Source organism: Falco peregrinus, chromosome 5 (genome assembly GCF_023634155.1).
Source record: "Falco peregrinus isolate bFalPer1 chromosome 5, bFalPer1.pri, whole genome shotgun sequence".
Taxonomy (NCBI): domain Eukaryota; kingdom Metazoa; phylum Chordata; class Aves; order Falconiformes; family Falconidae; genus Falco; species Falco peregrinus.
The window spans coordinates 49,429,963-49,453,274 of NC_073725.1; the positions used below are offsets into that span (position 1 = coordinate 49,429,963).

Sequence of the window (23,312 nt, forward strand, 5' to 3'; positions counted from 1 at the left end):
GCAGCAGCTAATTTACCCTGTTTTGTGACTGAGGAACACACATAAAAATCTTTTTTCATCTTTCCTTAAGATCTCAAGGGACACCCTCAGGTACTAGGAATTTCAGACACTTTATGTCCTTCTGCCCTAGACCCTAGTACATTCAAGAGAACATGGAGGTGATAAAATACAAATTTAGGTTAAATACCAGGCAATTGTCTTCTCAAACAAGAGCTATAGAAGAAAAAGAGTAGGCTACCTCTCCACATAAAGCTGGTGGACAAACCCATTTCAAAGTGACTGAATTTCCACTACACGAGTGATGGAATAAACCACAGTAGGAATCAATTCTGTGTATGGAGGGAGTCAGACCAAGTGACTAACAAGGTCTTTTCTATAACTCAGTAGAAAATGGTTTCTGGAAGAACATCACCAGGCACTTCTCACAAGCGTACAGGTGTTAACCTTGGTGCCCTGGCCATGTTCCAGCTCAGGTAATTACCTTTTTCACTTAAATTCTCCTTCCAGACTCTCCTGGCTTGTCTCCACTCCCAGGCCCTGATTTATACGCAATTAAACAGCAGCAGTGTTTCACTGCACAGGTGATTGCTGGTCAGGGCAGGGAGTGGTGAGGGGATCAGCTGCGGAGTGGAATGGTCGTTACATTGACTACAGGTCCCCATTAAAGGTTATGAAGTTCTTTAGGGTCCTTGCAAACTTACTATCCAGATGAAAGATAACCCTGTATAGACCATCCTATGCCTCATCTGTGCTTACGAGGAGGGCAGCTGATTATTTTTTTTCTTTTTTCGAGGGTGAGAGGATAGCTGGCTTCCCTTTGTCACAGCAAGCTCAGCAGGCAGCTTCCCCCCCTCCCCCATCACTGTCCAGCAGTGCTGCTGATCTCCACAGGAGAGTTGCTTCATTTCCCCCTCCCTCTCCTCTGGTGCAGCCCTTCAGCTCCGCAGGAGGCACCCACGTCTCCTGAGGCCCCGCTCCTGCAATGCCACAGCACTCGCCAGCTGCAAATTTCAGCTCATGAACAAGCGCAGGTGAACAGGAGTCTGAGAATGGCTCGGAAACCTTTGCTTCACAACAGCCTGCGAACACAGTAACATTTTTCTAGGACTTATGATCTCTTTTTGTCCAGGAAATTGTACAGATGAGCCGCAGAAATGCAGTGTTAAAAGATAAATACTGAAAATCCTCTACAGAAGAGGGGCTGTCAGAGCAGCAGGTCCCACACGGCAGCAAATACTGCCCATGCAGGAGAGCAGCGCAATTCTCCACCAGCAGAATAAGCCTGACTGAAAAGCAAGAACTAAGTATGTATAAGAAGCACATGCAATCCAACAGCACACAAAATTGAGTCATTTTGCAAAGGTACTTTCAGACGCATCATTTTTGGTGGAGCTGAATATTGTATACACCACACAAAACCTGTGAAATAAAGGACAGGAGGCAGCTTCCTATATTTCAAGATGAATGAAGGGTTATACTTTCTTCTCAAACTTTTCCTTCAAGTTTTAGATAGTGTATTGGAGAAAAAGATAAGGTATATGTTCCAAACAATTTGTGAGAAACAACCCACGTACCTGAGTATAACTCTGAAATAGAGAAATGCAATAGGTGATTTAAGAAAAAAACAAACTTTGACAATCATTCTAGAGGAAAAGTTCAATGATAACAATGAAGTATTATTTTGTGAGGTAATCCTTATTATTTTCAAATTTTTTTGATGCCTGAGAAATCTGAATCTGTTTTTTCCTATTCCAAATCTTACACAAAGTGATTAATTATTTGGGGGTTTTGGTTTTGTTTTTCTACACATATCCCAGACTCAGAGTTGCACAGCAATAGGATGACAGAAAATGGACACAACCTAGAGCATGGGACTGTCTAATATAAGAAGCTTTTTCTTTTCGCTTTTGTTTTTTTAGATAGCATGAAGCTGGTCAACTACTGGAACAGGCACCCAGGGAGCTGGATGAAATCTCCATCCTCAGAGGTATTCAGCATACAACTGCAGCCCTAAGCAACCTGACCTGATCAAAACTGCTCTGAGCAGGGGGTTGGACTTGATAAGCTCTGGAGGTCACTTCCTCTGGAGCAAAGGAATTTTTAGAGAAGAGGTTTTTTTATACAAACACATATAGACAGACATAAACATGCACACATAAAAATTCTGCCACAGCTAAACACATTCATGCATTTGCATCTCATTCTGCACATGTGTATGTGCTCTACTGAATGTGGACACATGCTCACATATGACATGCTGCACAGATGATGGAGGCATCCAACAGGGAATACTGAAAACATAAGTGTGAGGGCTCCAATAAAGCAGGGGTACTCCTGACACTGAATGCTGTCTCAGTTTTACCTATTTTCCTGTTAAATTCTGACATCTTAAGCTGCAGCAATTTTAACTACATCAGAAGAGTGCAATTAATGAAAGCTAATCAAATTCAGTCTGCGTGAACTGTTCAGTGGGGCTTAAGAGGGCAAATAACAACTTAGCTATGACCATCTAAGCAAGACATAGAGGATATTTTTTGAAATTCTAATTAGACTGGACTGAGGAAAATGGATACAAATAAGAAAAGGAAAAGATGGCCCTGCCCTAAATCACAGTGCCTGCATTGAATGGACATCAACCGCATCCACCGAGTGCAGCACGCTTTTCACAAGTGCAAGATGAGCAAAGGAAAATGAAGATTGTGACTGTTTTTCAGCCACCCACAGAAGAGGACTGAGGTACAGTCCATGGCACTTGGACTGCCTCAAACCCAGTACATCCTGCTGATGCTGAATACCAAACCACTTGTTTTAACATGGTACCTGAATGGAAAGTTTCTTGGCTACTACTCTATAGGGAGACCTTCCAAGAAGAAACAGGTTATGAATCTCAACTTAAAGTAGAAACACAAATGCTTTTGGGGAGTAGAAATTACCAGAGTATGATAATGTAGACAAAACTTAGATGAACAGCCCTACTAAAGTGAAAGGAGCAATTTCTTTTAATTGCACATCCTTTCACAAAATGCCTTTGCATAAATTCCCATAATTGCTTTTCTTCATGATCCCCCAACGATTAGATAAAAAAAAACATTACTTACAGCACTGTTTTAATTTGAAGTTAGTTTTAGATGAACTATAAAAGCCTAACTTAGTGACTGTGCAATCTTACTGCCTGTACCAACTCTTTTGATTTCCCTCTAACATAAAATATTTTTGCCTCACCTGTCATATACAAAACCATGTGTCCTCAATTTTTAATGTCTATTTGCAAATTTATACTTTATCAGATACAGAGACTGAAAAAAACATTAGTAAAAGCAAATGTATGGAAAATTGCTTCCACAGAAAAGAAGGCTCTGTCTTAAGTACAGTTTTAAAAAAGTTGGATCAATTAGCAATCTGTGAATGTTAGAAACATCTTAACAATGTCTCAAAGATGAAAGAGCATATCGCAGAATGAGGGAAGGGGGAAAAATTAAATTATGTCTGCAGTCATAATGAATCAAAGCCCAGAAGGTGGTCTCCGAATCAGCAGGTTTTGATGAAATATTAAGGAAAATGATTATTGATGAAAAATGAATAAGATCTTTTTGATTTTAGCAACCTTTAAATCACACTTTGCTAATTAAAATAACTTCAATGCATCCCTCCATTCCTTGATGGGCATTTAGCAATCCTTAAAATGAGTGGGTTAATTTGACAACATTTTAGCAAATATGCATAGAGTTTATCTTAAGCAAGCAGACACATCACAGTTTAAGATGATGTAAAAAATAATACATAGCTAAACCTTCTCTTCCTTTCTCCCTTTATTTTATTTTTTACACTACATCTACTAACACAATTACAAAGTAATGACAGGCAGCTTCTGCTTGTTTCCTCTGCAGCACACAATACCCAGTAATATATACTACAACTATTAATGAGCCATGAACTATGTCTCGGGAAATAAAGACCAAAGCTACTATTTTCTGTCTCCTTTGTTTGCCAGGTCAGAGCGCTCTTAGGACAATTACTCCTGCTACCTGGGAGGCCTCTTACTGTGGGTACTGTGAGCTTCTGCAAATAAATTTCCTTCCCAAAGGTAAGTGGAAATGAGAAGTCTGAGAGACATTAGTTGTCATATCCCTTGAAGTTGTACTGAATCTAATTGCTTTTTAAAATATTGGTAGTAGAAATTCTGCATTCTCTTTTTGTCCCAGTTTGTACCGTGCTTCCTTTTAAAGAGAAACCTAAGAACGAGAGAAGGCTGTAATGGAGACTGAACTGTTGCACACAGAAGACATTTAATTACAGAATGCGATGCAACTCAGGCATGCCGTACATTACTGTTACAAAACTATATACAAAAAATAAAATGAAGTAAAATCTGCTCCTTCACTTTTTCTTTCACAAATGAAGTCTTATATGTGATATCACCATTTAAAGTCTGGGCAGATGAAATTACCTATTTGTTACAAATATGTGATCTATTTACTGTAATAACATTTCATACATCTGTCATGTAAGAAAGACTTCTATGAATGCATCAGATTGAAAAGCTATTTAAATGTCACTAGTATTTTAAGGAATGAAAAAAAGTTGTGGCAAGTAAATAAGTCTGACGTTGGAACGTTTTTCAGAAATACATAATCATATAAAATAGGTCATGCAAGAAACCTTTTAATGTCTCACATCATACTGTTTGAGACTTAAGGAACAAGATTTCAAACGCCTTATGAACCAATTCTTTAACAATATGCTACGAAGTATAAGGCTGCAGTAATATACACTGTTTTCTGAATGGTGAGTGGAAAAGCGTTGGTTTTCAGCTTTCCAACCAAGAACAAACTGAAATGAGATCTTTCAGTGATTTCTCAGTTTTGAGGGTTGCCAGTGTGGTGTGTTTCATAAGCATTCATTCAATGAGTTCACAGGATATTACAAGGAATTAACCACCCCTCCCCTACCCCCCCCCCCCCACAATGTATATGTAGTGATGTTATTTTCCTTCCTGAAATTTACTGCAGAGGATTCCTCCCCACAATTAGACTCCACCACTTCTGCCAGTGACAAACTACTTTGAACACAAGCAGGGTGCTTTTTAAGTCACATAAACAAACAAGGCTGGCCATAAGGATAAACAATGTAGTTAAATATAGTTTGTCTCATTTGTGAAGGATATACCATTCATATAAAAAAAGGAACAAAACCCCCTCCTAAGTCTCCAATATTAGAAGAACATAAATTAAACCCCAAAATTTTACTTCAGTTTTCATCCACTAACCTATATTAATTCAAAGATCTAACTTCAAATTTTATATTTAGTTTTAGCAAGCAGAGAGACAGGATTGAGTGAACACAGAGCACTCCTTCCAGTATCTGCCTGTGTACTCCTCTCCTAAAATCAGACAAGTGTAAAATGCAACACACACACACACACACACACACCCAGCTCTTTAAATGCTTGGAGAGGAGAAGCTGGAATCCTTCACCAAAAAGGAACAGATGGATTGACTGGAGGGACATAAAAGACAGAAGAATCATAAATTTGTATTCTATTTAGAAAGGGCCACATTCAACACCACCAACAAATTAAAATGATTAAATTATGCGTTCAAGTACTGCATAGCACCAGTTTGCAATCCAAATTTTGGTTAGCAGGACTAGCAAAGAACAGATTTTAGCAGTTTACACCAGTAGGATCAAAGCACTTCATTTAATGAACAGGAGAGCCTTTGCTTTTCCAGCTTTGTGTACTCAAATATTCCCTGTAACTTTTTCAGGATGATCTTAAAATTGTATTGATGGCATTAGTGGGAAATAAAGATGTGTGTGTTACACGCAGCTGGTTTTTTGGACTGCAGTCTCAAGCCACACAATAGCCATTTGATGCCCGAGACATTGCCTTTTCCAGTTTTACATGTTTTATTTCATACTAGGATATATAATTTAAGGGGGAGGGGGGGTTAGGTTTTTTTTGTTGTTGTCTTTTTTTAATAAATTAAATGCTGCCTGCTGAAAAAATGTAAAAGTTGTTCTCTTTTTTCTTCAAGCAACAAAACACCCAACTGATCTATATCTGTGTGCAAATTGCACTAATATACCAATGAAGAATATACATAATTCGGTTGCGCAATGTATTTAAAAGTCCTGATAGGTATCATACCCTTAAATGGATGAAAAGCGACAGGTTTTGACCTACCCTTTATAGATATAGTATCTTATAATAAGCAGTAGCTGCAGTTAAAGAACTGACAGTCACAAACCTAAGCAGATACTGCTAATTTCCAGCAAAGAGAGCTTGCCGGCGGTCACACGGAACAGGGGCACTAAGGGCGCGTTCGCTTCACCCCTCCTTTTGCAACCCAGCGCGGGAAGTTCATCCCTCTCTTATCTTTCTGTGCACTTTCCCACTGCAACCATTTGTAGAGGTACTAACTCGGGCTGCTGTTGTAAAAACAAACAAATAGCTGCTGCGCTTCAGATTACACGGCAAGACAACGGGAGGAGAGAGGAAGCAAAACCGCCTGGGTTTAAGCGAGGCTGCGGCTGTGGTAAATGGAGAAGGACACGGTTCTCACAACAGTATCAGTCCTTGGTATCTGTTCAGAAAGAAACCAGGACTTTTAAGTAATTAAAAGGGGAGACCTGAATAGAGTTCACTGTAAGTCTGCCATTTATTCCACCAAGGCGGTAATGCAAACAGCGGAGTGCAATTGCATACTTCCACAATAGGGAGCCTACATAAATCCTCATAAATTTATATTAAAAGTTGTCTTATATTCTATGAAGATGGAAGAACAGAAGAAAACAACCAACCTAAGATAATAAAATGCCAATGCTAATGGCGTCTTTTGGGTTCTAAACATATGGGTCTGTGAGAGACTGAGCTAATTTTTAGGCAGTCCTGGGGGCAAGGATTACTGGCTTATAGGATGAAGGGTAGAGGAACAAAAACCCCCAATGTGTTAGTGCTAAAGTGAAATTAAAACCCACGAAGAGTCTCACAGAGGCTCTAACTAATCCCTCTCTGGGTTATCACAGACAGAGGAGGCAAAATACCACAGTGACTTCCAAGTATTATTTTCAGTTTTACATATTAGACAACTGCAAATAGTTCATTAACCCACTACTCTCCAACGGGTTGTCTTGGAAAGTCTGTTTGATTATCCCATAATGGCATATGTGCCATTTTCTAGGCCAGGAAAGTCTTTCCAGAAGCCAGATTGTCACAGAACTGAAGCTTCATTATGCCACAAAAGGGTGACACTCACTGGAAGATAAGGATTTAAAACATTTTCTGAAACATTACTGATTATTTAGGGAGCTTGGAAAACAAACGGATCCCTGCTCTGAAACACTTGCAACCTAATCAAGTATTGACAGTGTATTTACCCACGAGTGGTGCCTTCCCCGGGCAGCACATCATCTGTAGGGCTCTGATGGCAGAGGGCAATACACAATGAAGAACAAGGGATCCACGTGTAGGAAAACACTTGCACATCAGTGAAGAGATGTTAACAGAGGTAGGAGGGAAGAGCTTACGCATAATCTTATTCCATCTAGGTTGTTAGCCTTCTGCACAGCTCTGCAGGTTTTAAATGTCATTGGTTAGATGGTTTACAGTGCTGTGGCCTTTCCCTTCACAAAAGCGCTCTTCAAGACAACTTCCAGAACTGTCAGAAGATCTCTCCGTTGAAGAAACAAGAAACATCCTCGCACTTACAGGATGCATCACCCTGAGTAATAATTCCTATCTGCACCTCTGGTGGGCTTGGCAGTAAGCTCAGATTCCTATGCATAAGTGATCCCACAGACTTAAGAACACTCCTGTGACTGACACTACTAATAAAGAAGTTAATATAGCACCTTGTTGTTTTAAAAAATATTTATCCAGGCATGGCAATATAGTATTTCATAGCTTTCATGACCCATTCTGCTATTGCTAAGAGTATTTTACACACACTAGAAAGACAAGGTCTGCTTATTTCACTCTTTACATATTCCAGTATTATATTAGAGTGTTTCTTTCCAGTTTCTGGGATTCATTACTCTCATGCCAATTTAAGCATAAAGATACTACTGACTAAATAAAAGTTAACATCTTAATAAAATGTTCTCTCCTTCTTTTTGGAAAAGGAGCAAGCAAAGTATGCAGCCTGACCTTAAAAACAACATCTTGCCTCATTGCATCAAATAGATGGCAGTTAAAGCAAGTGGGGTTATTTTCAGTTCCCAAATATTCCTTTGACATAACTTGATTCCACTTCTGATAGAAAAGAAACCAGTTCATAAAGGTCTCCCTTCTAAAATGAACATTTTTCTTTTTAATGGCAAAATGCATGCAAAAAGCATATGATTATGGTATTTATGTTTCCATTAAAATGTCCTCAGCAAGCTGGAGGAGTCTAACCTACTATTTTCAAGCTATTTAGATTTACAGCAGCACAGTGCCTATTTTATTTCAATTATATTTCAGGACATAATTCAGGACAATGCACTTTTGGTGGGAAATGATTACAGAGTGACAGCCAGTAAACGTCCATTAGGACTTGTCTTTCTACATGCTGCTCAGCTGTGGATGTCAGGTGATCGCTATAAAACCCCATTGTATAGCATCATTGTCATCTACATGAAAAACACTATTGATCAGTCATGCAGCTTCTCTTCTGCATGATGCAAAACATATAGAGACATTTTTCAGCTAAGCTAAAAGCTTTATCCACACAACACAGTTCTTGAGATACTTCTCTCCTGAACTGTAAAATAAACATAGATTTTGCATTCCACCTAGATTTCACTGTTAATACCTAATGTAAGTAGTGAGAAACTTCTTAGCAGTCTGTCTCTGTCAACCATCAATAACACAGGACGGAGCTAACATCGCAAGGGCGGCTGTTACATATATGCAGCTATACTGACCACTGATCACTCCCAACATATTTTATTTATTTGTTGCTAGAGCTTCATTTCTTCTGAGCAATAAACTGCTCCTCTGTTAAGAATCTGCTTTAATGGTCTAGAATCAAGAACAGAAAACAACTTTTTTTAGTGCTACTGGAGAGACCTGCTGTGACTACTGTAAGTGGCATTTAAAGTGGTTCAAGATTTACAACAGCTACTTGTATGCATGGATTATGTAAGAAGTCCAAAATAAAGAACCTCCCATGTTTCAGTTACATATTTAACAGATAATAACTATCACTGAAACCCCAACCCAACCAACCAACCCTCTCCCCAAGCCCTACCAATATCCATCAATGACTTAACTGACGCAACATAAATCTACATTAAAGCAATTCTAAAACAGCTTCAAGTCCTGTAAGGATGTTTTTGAGTAGAAATTATTATTTATAGGTGGGGTTTTTTTTAATAGCCATTGTTCATAAGATGAGTAAAGCAATGTTGCTTATACACATACAGAGTAAGTTAACAATGAGTAAGTTAACAACTCTTTCTCCTTTGCTGTATTTTGGGATTATAGAATCCACTTTCTAATTTAGAGAAATGAATGGACAACACAATATTTAAGGAGTACCTATGTTCTTCCTATTGTTTTTTACTATCTGTCTACAATTGCAGTGCTTGGGATACATGCAAATACAAAATGCACCCAAGAGGGAAAATGAAGAAACAGGACTGGTTTTGTACTGGTTGCAAGTTAGGTATTAAAATAACTTGGGGGACCTCTGCCTGACAACTTGACAGCACCACCATTTGTTGAAGCACTATAATAGTTGTTCTCATAATATCCTTAAACTTGCAAAAAAGAAAATAATATTGTCCATTATTCTGATGAGCAGTTTACATACTTGTCCTCCACTTTTTTACCATTCATACACCGTGACACAGTTAAATTTACATCAGTTGGTGGCATGTGCTGGTGAAAATAAGAGAGAAGTGAAGAAATATTAAAGAAAAACAAACCTTGACAAGGCCTCACACACAGGCACAGTAATTCTCTTGCAAGTTAAGGAAAAATTTGTCAGAAGTGCTCAGCGATGGTATGCAAACTATTATGGGACATTTTGTTATAGGCTTCCTTAGAGGAGACTTTTAAATAACCTTTTGGACATACTTAAATGTCAAATTTTGTTTGGCACTAAGCACCAAACTGTAAAAGAAATAACATTTCCCATATAAACAATGCTGCTTTTAATATGAACGTGCTAAAGATTTGAGACAGCCTGGCCATTCCCAGCTCCTGGCAGTTCAATGCAAGGGTAACGCACCGCAAGTGATTTCCCTTCCCACCCACAAACACTGGAAGCGACTGTTCCTATTTAGGTAACCTCTGAAATGTCCAGAGGAAAGGAAAGGGTGACAGGGCAAAGGGATAAAACACACTGAAAATAATGCTCACTGCAGGTGAATGCTACCGTAAACAATATTTTAAGGATGCAGAACTGCAACCAACTATTTCTCCTCAAATTTCCTGTAGCATTGTCAGGATGAATCGGACTGCAGAGAAGAGAGTTCCCTGGAGAATAGCCTTGTGAAGAGCCACTTAGATGCTTGGTGTGGAAACGGGCACCACGGGAGATGCCAAGAGAAGGGAGAAGGTCTCACTGCTGGAAAGGAACAGCAAGAAACAAACTGCAGTGCACATGGGGTGGGGAGCCAGGTACCCTGTAGACAGGGAGACAACTCACCTGAGGCTCACATGGCCACACCTATTTCTTAAAATAATGCTCAGATGACACTTTCTTAATACATCTAAGATAAAGCCTGTAAAACACAGAGCAGCCTTGTGAAGATAGCTAAGCCACGATCCAGGCTCTCCTGCTGAACATCCCACAGGTTCAAGCTCCCAGACGTCTTTTGCCCACCTCAAGACTGAAAGCTGCTCCCTCACAGCTGTTACATCTCCCCCGTGCCCAACTAGATGATCTTTAAGGTCCATTCCAAGCCAAACCATTCTATGATTCTGCAACGTGCTCTGTCAGCCATGGGTCCAAGGTACGGACCTGACTTCTGTGAGAGGGAAAGTTGATGGTGCAAGTCACTGCAAAGTTCCCCAAAAATTATTCTGGACCCAGGTGGGATTCACCAGCTCTGCAGTTTGGCTGTTAATAAAGGTGTGAGGAGAGAGGAGAGAAAACCCCATACACTACTCATCTTCACACCTCAGACCCTTGAATGGGTACTTCAGAGCACATTTATAGCAAACAATGATCTTTTTCCATCTGAATTGCCTGTTTTTTTCCAGGTGTTTCTTGCCGAATGTGCCTCCCCCCTTTATCACAGGGCTGGGGGTGGCTTTTCTTGCCTCAGTTCCTGACCCACATTTTCTCCCTCTGCTCCAGCCCGTTGTGCGTGCTGGTTCTTTCCTTTTGTCACAGTGTGATCCAGTGGTGAGAGACGGGGCCCTCTGTGCTCCAGGAGCAGCCTGAATGTGCAGAACTACCACACTGCTCTTCAGTCCTACCCATATGATTAACATCGGATTCCCCCGGCACTCCCTTATCTTCAGTTTTACTCACTCTCTCCTGGCTCTTTTATCAGCAATCACACAGAGTTAGCTGGGTCACGCAGGTCTTCTATTTCGCCGTGCCAGGTTTGCATCAAAGAACGTTTTTTTTTGTTGATGTGACATTGATGCCATTCAACTCCAGCATGAAACACTGCCTTTGGTCTAACAAAAACAGCCATGAGAGTCACCACGTGGCAGCCATATCCAGCCAAGCTATCTTGATTTCCAAAGGCACAAAAGTGCTAAAATGTCAGGCACCTGGGCATACCAGCGCCAGCCAATATAAGGCTAAAGAATACAAAATTTCAAGGGCAGAGCTGAAGCTGTCATTTTTCAAAATTATTTTGCTTCCTTCACTGAAATAATGTACATATCCGCAATACACAAATTATGTTTATTTAATTTGAAAGATAGACCTTTTACACAGTGCAATACAAGAGCACAGTGAGACTGAGAAAATAAAAAGGCAGTTGTGCTGCTGAATTTTAGTAAAAAATTATGCATTTGACAATGCACCTGAGATGTTATTTTTTGTCATGTTAGAGGATATGTTTTTACCAATATTATGTAAAGGAACTTTTCAAAATAAGTCTAGTGGAGGGTTAAATGCACCAAGCTCAGTTCTTAGCTGAGTTTTAGACAATTAGCTGCACTCTGCATGACAGCTATTTTCCTTAAGAGCAAATACAAAGGATTCCATTACCACCTAGAACAGGATACGCAAGATGAACACCAGTCATCATGGACAGCTATAAAGGTATCTCAATCACTGCAACCAAAGATACCACTTTGCTGTTTCAACCAAAAGTTTTGTATTTTTCTTCTGGAAAGAATGGGGTAGAAAACAAAATGAATAGTTTTATTCTGAGCTGAATTAATAACCTCTGAACGAGATAACGATCGGTCCTGCACTAGGATTTCGGTGTTACTTTTTATAAAGCTGAGGAAACGCAGAACTACAAGATCATAGATGTAAGCCAAGAAAACAGATGTATTTTCATTGTTAAAGTACAAAAAAAGCTGTGAATTTTGCCTTTGGTTATTTCTGTTTTAGCTTCAGGTTTTCAAATGAACTCAAAACTCCATCAACAGAAAGTGGAATTTTGCCCAATTTCAGCATAAAACCAAGCATGACACAGTTCAGATAATGTAACCACAGGACGCTTATAAATCATTAGCTACAGCCTCAGAAGAGAAAGTAACTCCTAAGTCAAGCTTAGAGTTTACTCACTTGGTCTATGCTTAATCCAAAAGCTCAACCTGTTAGACTGAAGTTCAGGACTACAGTAGGACTAGAATCCAGGTAAACTTTAACGCATTTTTGATTTAACAAGAACTTTCCAGAGATTTTGTAACTGCTGTGACTATATTGGAAATGTCGTATTCCACAACCACAGCAGTTAGAGCTCTGATAAATAAATCAGATGACATTACAAGTGTGAATTTAATTTGAATGATACCAAATGGTGACTCCAATATTCCAAACCATCTGAAGAACGAGAAGAAAAGCAGCTGCTCTTCAGAAAATAACTTACATGTCCCATTCTGTTACAGTTTGTGTGAGCTCAATACTTTTCTACATAAAGGCTTTTAAGAAACCATTAATAAAAACGCAGTTCTGACTTTCCAGTTGATGTACAGTCATCTCCTATGACAAAAGCATTACAAGGGTGGATTTTGAAAGAGCGTATTGACTGATGTCTGGTGCCTACCTGTCTACAGGTGAAGACTTTGAATTCCGTGGTTTCTTTACTTGGGCGTACAAGGCTTCCACTGTCTGCCCTTCCCTCGGGCTCTGCGGTCGGGCATTCAGCGTTATCGTGCCACTGTTTGAAGAAGAGTCATAGGAAGCGATCCCAGCATACATTGGGTCCGCATCACAGCCAAACGTCCGGTTAAAATCCTGTATCTCTGCATAGTCACGTTCACGAGCTTGTCTCTCTCGAAATTCTCGAGTTTTCGCTTGAATTCTGAAAAAATTAAAAGAAGGCTGAAACTGATGTTTTCCCTCCCAGTCATTTGAAAGCAGCAGTTAGCAGACATTTTAGGTAGCCCATCTTAATGAAAACCAGTGAAGTGTTTCCAGTTTCAGTTTGCCATGGAGTCTCAGGTTTACCTTGGATATTGAAGCCTGGATCGAAGTAATGCTACAATCAACACTAGTTTTTAAGGAAGAATTCTGATTATCCACTGTCTTTTGTTTCATTACTAAGCTAAATAACGACTAGTCATAGCTGCTGGTAAACAGAGTTTACCTCGTTTCATGCATTAGGATGCCTGTACTATTACCTGACCTGCCTGAGAATGGCCTGATGCCATTTGTACTGCATTGTACTCCATCAAAAACTACCAGATTTAATGGTTCTGATGCATGTATTTACAGAGGAATTTTAATGTACTTTCTTGGCCCAATACTACAAAAATCATACTTCTTTCAGAATTTAAAAGCTTCGTAAGGATAGGACACACACGTATATAATTACGTATGCATGCATGCAATAAGAAGCAGAAGTAGATTCTTTTATGAATCGTTTTAAATGTGCATGTTTTCTTTAAAATGTAAACAAACTGCATCTGGCATCTCTCAAAAGCAGGCAGTCTTTCTCAGAGAGTAAAAACATGTGCCTTATGTTAAAGTTACAAATGAAAGGTGATGCTGTACTGGGGTTTTGTATCTAGGCGCATTTGTTTAGCTGTATCATAAAAAGTGACATAAAAACAGATGACATTTAGGAATCTGACAAACACAAATTGAGCACAGGTCTTATTTTCAAAAGCATGCAAAAGCTATCACTAAAATTTGATCTGGGCTTCAAACTTTCTTTGGCATTTTACAAAATTTGATGTATCGCACACATATGCACAGTGAACTGAAAAAAACACACACACCCCCAACATTGTCTCCCCAGACCAATTTAATGCTCTGTCATCATTGCAAAATGAAGCACTCAGCTGTCTCCTCCCTTCCATTAGTAAAATGTGCTCCTTTTTCATCTAATACAGCCATGGCTACACAGTGTGACAGCATCCATCCATTCAGACTACAGCTCCGTGCACCTCTGTTACGTGCCATTTCCAAAGACAGCTTGGCTCGTTCACCAACTTTTAACAAAAGCAGCCCACTCAAAGCCTCTGACTCTTTTGAAAGTAACTCTTGTCTCTTTTGAAAATAGAAGAGGCTTAAAGTTAGGTAATTTTGACATTTCTGGAAATTTTAAACGCAGCCCCATTCAAGATTAGTCTTTGCAAAAAGAAAAGGGGATATGCAAAGGGTGGGATTCAGGCTGCAAGTAAAGACATCAGAATTTAGGTGCTTGCAGTAGATGAGGTTGTGCCAGCTATGTGTGCAGGCTCCATTTACGGTCCAGGGAGCCAGAAGTCAGCAGACTCCAGAGTTTTATGCATCTGCTGCACTAGCTGGTGTCTTCTAGCAAGAAAGGAGTCGTTCAGCAGCTATGGCCACCTGACATCCCGAGGTAATCCTGCTGGACATCCAGCTGCTGGGCAAGGACTCCCACAGGTCCTCGTCACATCTGCCAGCCTCGTGCTGACATCTCAGAGACTGTGATAACTCAAATGACACAAGATGCCTGTGTTCAAGCATATGAATCCAGCCCTAAGTGAGTATGCAAACATCTAAATTTAAGTGTCTTCACCAGACTGAGTCCCAAGCAAATTGTTCTTTCTATGCTAACAAAGATTACCATATCAAAAGAAGGGAATAGGAGGATGGCATGGATAGGCAGACCTATTTCCCCCGCAAATCCTGCAAGTATTGACCAAGGATAATGATTTGTGATACAACTGATTGGCTGAACTCCCTTCAACAGCAAATGCCGTCTACATTGATGGTTCAGTGATTCATTTACATGCCCCGATTTGTACCTCAGTGTTGTTATTCTTTTTATGTCTATTGTCACTGACATGTGCACACAACTCTCTCATACTCAGTCACACGGGAAAGAAAAGCAACCATATCAAAAAGAAAAAGAAAAAAGCAAATAGAAGAAATCTGAGAAAGTTTAACTTAAACCAATGTAATTTTTTAATTCTGCAGTTTTGCAAATACAAAATTATTCTCTTTACTGCTCGCTTTTCATTTTAATAGGGAAAAACGGAAATTAAAACTGTAACACTATTCAACTGACAGCATGCTCCTCTGCAATTTCAGCAATATCAAGCCAGAATCATTTTTTGTTTTTTGTTTAATTTACAGTGAAGAACTACTCAGGCTTAAATCCAAAACCCACTTCATATTTAAACTGTGTTTCTGCATGCCTATTTTTTAAATAAAAATCTAAGTTTTACATAGACCTATGCTCCAAAGCTGTAATTCAGAAATGTTACCATCTTAATCATTTGGAAGGTAATCTATGCAGAAGGAAAAACAGGCCTGAAAATGACCTGCAGCTGTTGATTCCTCTCTCTGCAGGTTTCACTCCCAATTTGTAGTCCTGTATTAATCAAGCTGTGGAGGAACGCATTTGTCTATTGATATCTGTCTTCTGAATGGCAGAAGCAAAGGAAATCAAATTTCGTAGACATTGGTAGATTTAATTTTAATTTCAATGGACAATGTATCACCACATACTGGAACACCGGCTGACACCAATTTGAGACGAAAAAAATATCCATGTATTTTAAATAACCAAAATTTCAGTGTATGAAATCTGACAGTATAGCAATAATGTGGCATACAGTAATTCAGTCAGAAGAAAACACTGCTACCTGAGGTGCTTATAAGAGAGAATTACCTGGTGGTAACAGGTGATACTGGCCTCAGTGTTACACTGACTGCCATGAGAGATGCCGGTGAACTTATCTAACTTTTAACTGTGAATACCATATCACCCTCCACAGGTGCAGAAAGGAGTGTCCCTGTTTCATGTTAACCAACTTTTCTCATGGATCTGCTTTTCGACTACTTAATATGTTTCGACGCAGCACCATTTGCAGCAAGAGCTTTAAGATTTTCCCGTGCGTGGTTCAATGAGGGATACTTATTCCTGTTCAAGTGGGAGAGAACTGATTGTTGAAGTGTTATGCAAGTAATTATGTTCATATCCACAAGGAAATTTTTTAGAATATTTTCTATAATTACTAACACAATGTGTTAATACATATACATAGTATTAAAAATCCAAGTCTAAATGCATTATAAGTCTTCCTGTTAACTATAACCAAAGTACCTAGTGACCATTTGCAGTAAGTAACATTTAACAAAGAATAACCCTAAAATAAAATGAGAGTTATAAGATGTCTGACTATACTGACACCCAAATTGTTCTGATTTTCTGTCTCTTAAGTAATTTTCTGTGCTTTAAGTTTAAACCATTGTGACAAGTCCTATCACTTTCACATGACAAAAGTATAGGTATTCTAATGACCTAGCATATTTTTGAATATTGTTTAAAATTCAGCTTTGGTTTTGCCTTCTCCAGGACATTCTGCATTTAAAAATTATGTCTACAAACCTAAAGGAACCAAATGATCAGGGAAAAATACGTAGGCATATGCTTGAAAAGATTAGCAGCTATCAGCTGAATATTGCACTATTCCCTTTGCAATTATAACAGTTTTTAACTTTGAACTTATTTTTACATAAGAACCTGAACTTAATGGAATGTTATTTTCCTATGTTGGCACACACACCCTCCTCCCTGCCCATCCCTTGTTCACGTGTGTGTATATGCATGATACAGCCTAAATCTTTTGCTAGCATATATCACATTAAGTATACATATGGGAAATGCCAGCACAGACTATTGTGGGAAAGATTATTATTATGTAAACACTCTATGCAGCACAGACCAGAACCTGGAATCTGCTCTGTACCTCAGCCCTGATCAGCAATGCTCCTGCTACTGAAATCCAGTATCTGGAGAAGTGCTTGACCACAGTGCTTTGGTTTCACAATGTGGATGTGTTTATTAAGCTGTCTTCACTGAATTGTATTCCTTCATGACATGGCACAATAAAAATGCATATGTCTGAAATTTCAGAACAGCTGATTTTGAGGATTTATGGCCTTCCTACAGATTTTGTGTGGGTTTAACAACAACAACAATAATAATAATAATGTTTAGCATTCACATAAGTCTTTTATCTTCAAAGAATTTTGCAAAAACTGCTAATCGGTTTTCCAGTGTTTATATGAAACCAAACTTTATAAAATACAAAAGCTACCCCAAGAAGTTTCTAAACCCTTCTTGCTGAACTGTTAATACTGAAAACGTCAACAACATACTGTCATGCTTTTGATACTCAAATTATAATATTCAGTAAAGTATAAACTATCCTCATGCATTTGTGTGCCATTCAATTCAAAAGCTAATGATAACTGCTTCAAATGACAACATTGTTAGCTGCAGAACTTCCTATGATTGTTAGAAGAGCTTTTCATTGCAAGCTAATCCAGTAATGATAGACACACTCATTGTATAGCAATCCTACGCATGTGAAATGGTGGTCACAAAAGTAAGGGAAAAGCTCATATGCTGTTGTCCAGAGCGAAGAGTCATTCACTTCTTCAAAACTCCTCATTCACTTCTTCAAAACTCTGTGAGAGTCAGCCTTCAGATGAAGGCAACTACCGTTCTAGACACCTAAATTTAGGTGTCAACATATGTTTGGGACTCCCAGAAGAGCTGGTCAAGACTCAGTCACATCAGGCAGATGCCTGCAGGGTCTGGAGAGCCATTCAGTTCAACACCTGTAACGTGGCCATTCCAATGTGAAGCCAAACCCTTCTCCAGGCTCTGCCAACAGTGTGGAGTACCCCTCCCTTGACCACAAAGGGCATTTAGCCATGTAGCTCATTTGTGGATACCAATTAATCGTATTATTCTGAGAGCCCAATCCCAACCCCAGCCAAATATTTAAAGCAGTTTTGTCTGAACTAAACTTTAACTTTTTCCAACAACAGAAAACTCAAATCCCTGGTGCTGGCAGAGCTGTTGCGAGTAAAAACAAATAAGCAAAGCTGGCAAAAGAAGAGAAACTGACCCCTACTTTGTGTAGTGTTAGGAGTGAAATTGTAAATATATTCCCAATCCCCTGACAGCTTCAGTCTCCTTCGTAGGATTTTTTTCATATTAGTGATTTAGATCCTTGCAAGAAAACACCTACTTATCCTAACCGATGAACACAGCATGGGAAGGATACTCGTGGCTAGTACATCACATTTGCCATAGCAATGGCAGCAATGTCCTCCCCTAAGAAGTGAAAGTTGGCTGCTGCTTCTGGTGTGCAATTGCTTGGTCAATTCAATTAATCCTCCTGCTGCTGCCAGGATGCAGCTATTGCCCAAGTGATAATCCACAACCTTGTCTTTTCCACCGAGGCTCACTCATTTACAAAATCAGTATTGAACGCTTGCAGTTCCCCATATGTGAGATGGCTGACAATGTTTGTTAAGGATAGAAACAGCATTGTGTAAGGACAGAAGCTAAATGACAAGCCATTCACCGCTGCCAGTTCTCAGTTCCTCTGCCATCAGACTGGCACGCATTGGGATGATGGATTGAAAACAGAGAAAAACAACGACACGTTTATAAAGCCAGTCAGCTTGTTTAAGTTAGTCAGATGGGATGAACACATTCGGTCCAATTTTTGCCAGATACCGCTTCTAATAAAGAGGTGAGGAGGTATGCTGGCCAGTAGCCAAACCTTGTCAAATTTGCCCCCTCCTCCTTTGCCAGTAAAAAATACCTTGCAGGCACAGCGCGCCTCAAACTAAGCCAGGTCTCAGTATTCCTCTTCCCCTCTCCTCAACTGCCTTTAAGGCTTTAATGGCCCTTTTCCTAATTTTTGGCAATCAAGTCAATATGGGAGTTTGTCCTCTCCTGTATTTTTCTTTGACCTTTGTCTAGATACAAGCAGAATTTTTCTGACAACTGCTCCTTCTAATGAGGGTACCTTGATTATAGGCATTATTGTGATTTCCCTCTGAACTGGCATATGACACTTAGTTTTTCTTATCATGATTAGGGCTAGTCAGTTATCACAGTTATAACCACCTCTGAGCAAAGACATCTGCTTTCCTGGGAAAATCATCCTCAAGGATCACTGTGGGCAATGGATAATCATGGGCAGCAACTGCATCAGCTTGTAAACAAGAAAGACACCTCCTCTTCCTCATTTGCCCCTCCATTTCGTTCAAAACTTTAGCATATTAAAAAATAAAAAGTCAGAAAATACTGCTATGTAAATATAATTTTTATATTGAAAGGCTGTAGACCAACCATTTTCTAGTCATTGAAAGAAAAATAATACCAGTTCTGCCTTATCTCCTGGGTACATACATGTGTGGCCAGCTGGCTGAAATATGACTGTCCTCTGAGTCGTACATGAAGAAACCCATACAAAATGTGGTCAGTTTGCTATGGATAAGCATAAGCATAGAGGAACAAAATCAGAAAGGCCAAGGCACAAAGTGAAATAAAAGTAGCAGGGAGCTCTAAAGATAGCAATAAATCATTGCGTAATTGCATTAGCAGTAAAAGGAAGAGCAAAGAAAAGGTTGCTCCCCCGCATAGTAGTGGGGGAACGATATTGACAGATGATGCTGAGGAGACTTAAGGCTTAATGGGTTTTTTTCTTTGCATCTGTCTTCACTGAAATGGTTGATTGCAAGCAGGTGGCCAGCACAATTGATACTGCCACCAATAACGAAAAATCGCCAATCTAACAGCAAAAGAAGTAGCTAGAAACTGGTTAAGATCATTAAGCTAGTTGAACTTCATCTGACATACACCACTGTCTGAGGAAGTCTCAGACCTTTTTCAGTAACCAGGAGAACTTGTTGAGGACAGCTGAAATATTGGAAAAACTAGAAAAAGTCAACAACCCTCAGAGGACAAGCAGAATTACAGACTTGGCAGTTTAACATCAGTCCCCTTTGAAACAAACTATTGGCAAGCGCAGAAAAGATAACGGGACAAGCAGTAGCCCATAGATTTACCAAGAACAGACATGGTCAAGTCAGTTGGATGTGACTTGTGAACAGAGCAGAAACAGGCTAAGAAAAACAGCTATGGGATGGTTTTAATATGTTAAACCAGGCAGTTCCTACAGAGAGTATCTCTCAGCAATTCAGAGTCACGCCAGATGGATGGATGATGGATCGAGACATTTCCTACCTGGATCTCTCTCTCTGAATGTACTCATGGTTTTCATTATTAATTAGGATACTACTGAATCTGCAGAAAAACCAAACGAAGGAACTTTGGAGGAAAGGATTAACATTTCAAATATTCTTGAAAAATAAGAGTAGACTTCCAAAATGCCATTAATTTCAATAACAGAAACTAGAAGGTAGTTTACATAGTTGGAATAATTAATTAAGCATACCAATTAGAAGTAGGGGAAAAATCTGCAAGCTGATTTTTCAGGAATGGATCTGGAAGTTCTACTGGATAACAGATACAGGAGTGAGCAATGTCAAGCCAGAGCAGAGACATAACAGCAGTTTCTAGATACATAAGGAGATAAGGAATAATGTTTTCCATCTCTAATGCAAGTACTAGGTATTTAAACTGCAGCAAGAAGAACTGAGAATAGATATTGTGGGCACGGACACTTTCTAACAAAGAGGTAGCAGAAGTTGTAGAGTCTGTGTCATTGTAAACCAAAAAAACCCAGGATGCACAGGATGCAACAAACATCTTGTGCAAATGGCACACCCAGGAGATCCTACCTTGGAAAAGTGACATTATGTCTCTTCTGGATTTGTAATTCTGCACCTACACAGAAATTTGACACACATGTATTTCTTACATATTGGTTCTACAACAACAGAGAAACGTAACAGGGGCTACATATAAAAAGAAAAAAATAATAAAATATAGCCACTCACCACCTTATAATTAAAGAAATGCACCTACACAGTCTTAATTTTCTTTCTCCTTCAACAATGACAACCTATCTGCCAATTAGAATATGTGATACTTACTGTCTCTCTGATGTTTCCCCATCTCAAATCCCACATGCAGAAGAGACACAGGATTTAAAAACCTTTAATGAGCTACAACCCAGAATGGCTGTAGTAAAAAAAAAGAAAAAAAAAAGGGTGTGGGGGGGTGGGGAGGTAATAAAGGTGATAAAGTGATTACTGTAAGTGCCCTAATATATTGAGGAGAACAACATGCTTGTTTTTATTAAGAAGTTATATTAAAGAAGGCAGCAAAATACAAATGAAGATGTAAAGAAATGTAAAAATGCAGAAGAGAAAGTAAACATTATGCATAAAGACAGATGAAGTGCAAGCACCAATTTGAAACCAAGTGACATTGACAAAACTAAAGAAGACATTAGAATAATTTCCTCTAAGCTGGTGAAATCTCTCATGTATTTCACCCCTACCTTTCCTTATCCCCTGACCTTCTTGATTCATCCTTTGTCTTTCCAAAGTGAAGATACATCCCCCCAGCAGAGTATCTCAAAACTGCTTTCTTGGATCTTGGAATAATCAATTGAAAATCCCTGCTTATTTTGATTTTTAAAATCTGTAAATTACCATCTTACTGTATTTCAATGGAGCTTTTAGATTACTCTGCAGTTAACAGTCTGCAGCACTTTGGGGTGGAAGGTACATCTGCTATGTTATGTTAAAGGGTATGTTTCAATCACAGGCAAATGTATCAGGTACATAGGCAATACAGATCCTCCTATCTCCAAAACAAGCACTACCATGAATGAAATTTTCTTTCCTTATTTTCATGTCTGATTCAAGGGTCAGTGACAGTGCAGGATCACCCAGATGGGCAACCGGGACTGTTATCCTGCTGGGAACCATGTTGCATCAAAGAACATCATTGCTGTCTGTGAGCAAAATGGAATTTAGGGTTGGGGTTTTTTTTGCATTACAAAACTGGCCAGAACAGCTGATATTTATACCTATGACAAAAGTTCCCTGATCATTAGATTAATTTAGCTCTAATCACTTATTTATCTCTTTTGCTGGACTGAAGTAGAAAGGAAGGTGATCACGAGAGTCAGCTGTTGCTGAAACACAACTTGGAGAAAGCTCCTGCTTGCATCACTCCCCCCTTTAAGAGCCCTGGTTTCCTCTCTCATGCAGGCTTTCTTGAACCTTTCTTCCCCTATTTCCACCCCCACGCCCCCACCCCCCCCACCCCCCCCGCAACTGGAGAACATTGCCAGAAAGCAGTACTGGTGGGTAAAATCTCTGCAGTTACGTGTGTAAGAAGCAGCTGTTCCTGTATATGCAAGAAACAAATGACACAGGCATACCATGTATCATACCATGTATCAAATCAATCATTCCCAGATACTACTGGAAGTAACTGCAGGTCCAGCTACAATACTGTCATCAGTTAGTTGAGACGAGCCTGTCCAGCATCTACACTCCTCTAGCTGAAGTCTAGTGACAGAAGTGGGTATAAAATTCTGCCACTAGCTCTATTTCAGATCCATTACTCCGTGTTTCTAGAGTACTATGTATAAAGTAGCCTAATCCTGAAGTTGGAAAATGAAACAGTCTGAAGTGACAAAAAATAGAACGAAAAACCCCACAACAAAGCGAGGGATTGTGCGAATCTCATGCACTAAAGTCTGAAGTTGAAAGAAAGGGAAAAGAAAAAAAGACCCCCACCAATAGAGAATTTAGCTTATAAGTCATCTATCACTCAAAATCTGATGGGTTTTCAGTTCTGTTCAACTCAATTACACTAAGTTCAGTAAGTTAATAATTATGGTACAGCTTTTTTAATTCTCAAGTAAGTATCTGCTACAGCAACTCTACCACTAACAGCACAGTTTATGTGGCATCAGAGGACACGCTGCTGCCTTATCCTGAAGTTCTTGGCATCCTGAAGCGAAACACATGTTACTGCCC

The 23,312-nt window shown here is 39.3% G+C and overlaps 1 protein-coding gene across 18 annotated transcripts in view; it reads right to left on the reverse strand.

Moving 5' to 3' along the window:
• The window catches only part of PARD3 (par-3 family cell polarity regulator), a 458,092-nt gene that overhangs the window by 87,218 nt on the left and 347,562 nt on the right, over positions 1-23,312 (reverse strand). For all 18 annotated transcript variants that reach the window (XM_027781621.2, XM_055804333.1, XM_027781620.2 and 15 more), the window contains one exon: positions 13,168-13,425. In XM_027781621.2, the coding sequence (XP_027637422.1) occupies positions 13,168-13,425 (258 nt within the window). The remainder of the gene's footprint in view (positions 1-13,167; positions 13,426-23,312) is intronic.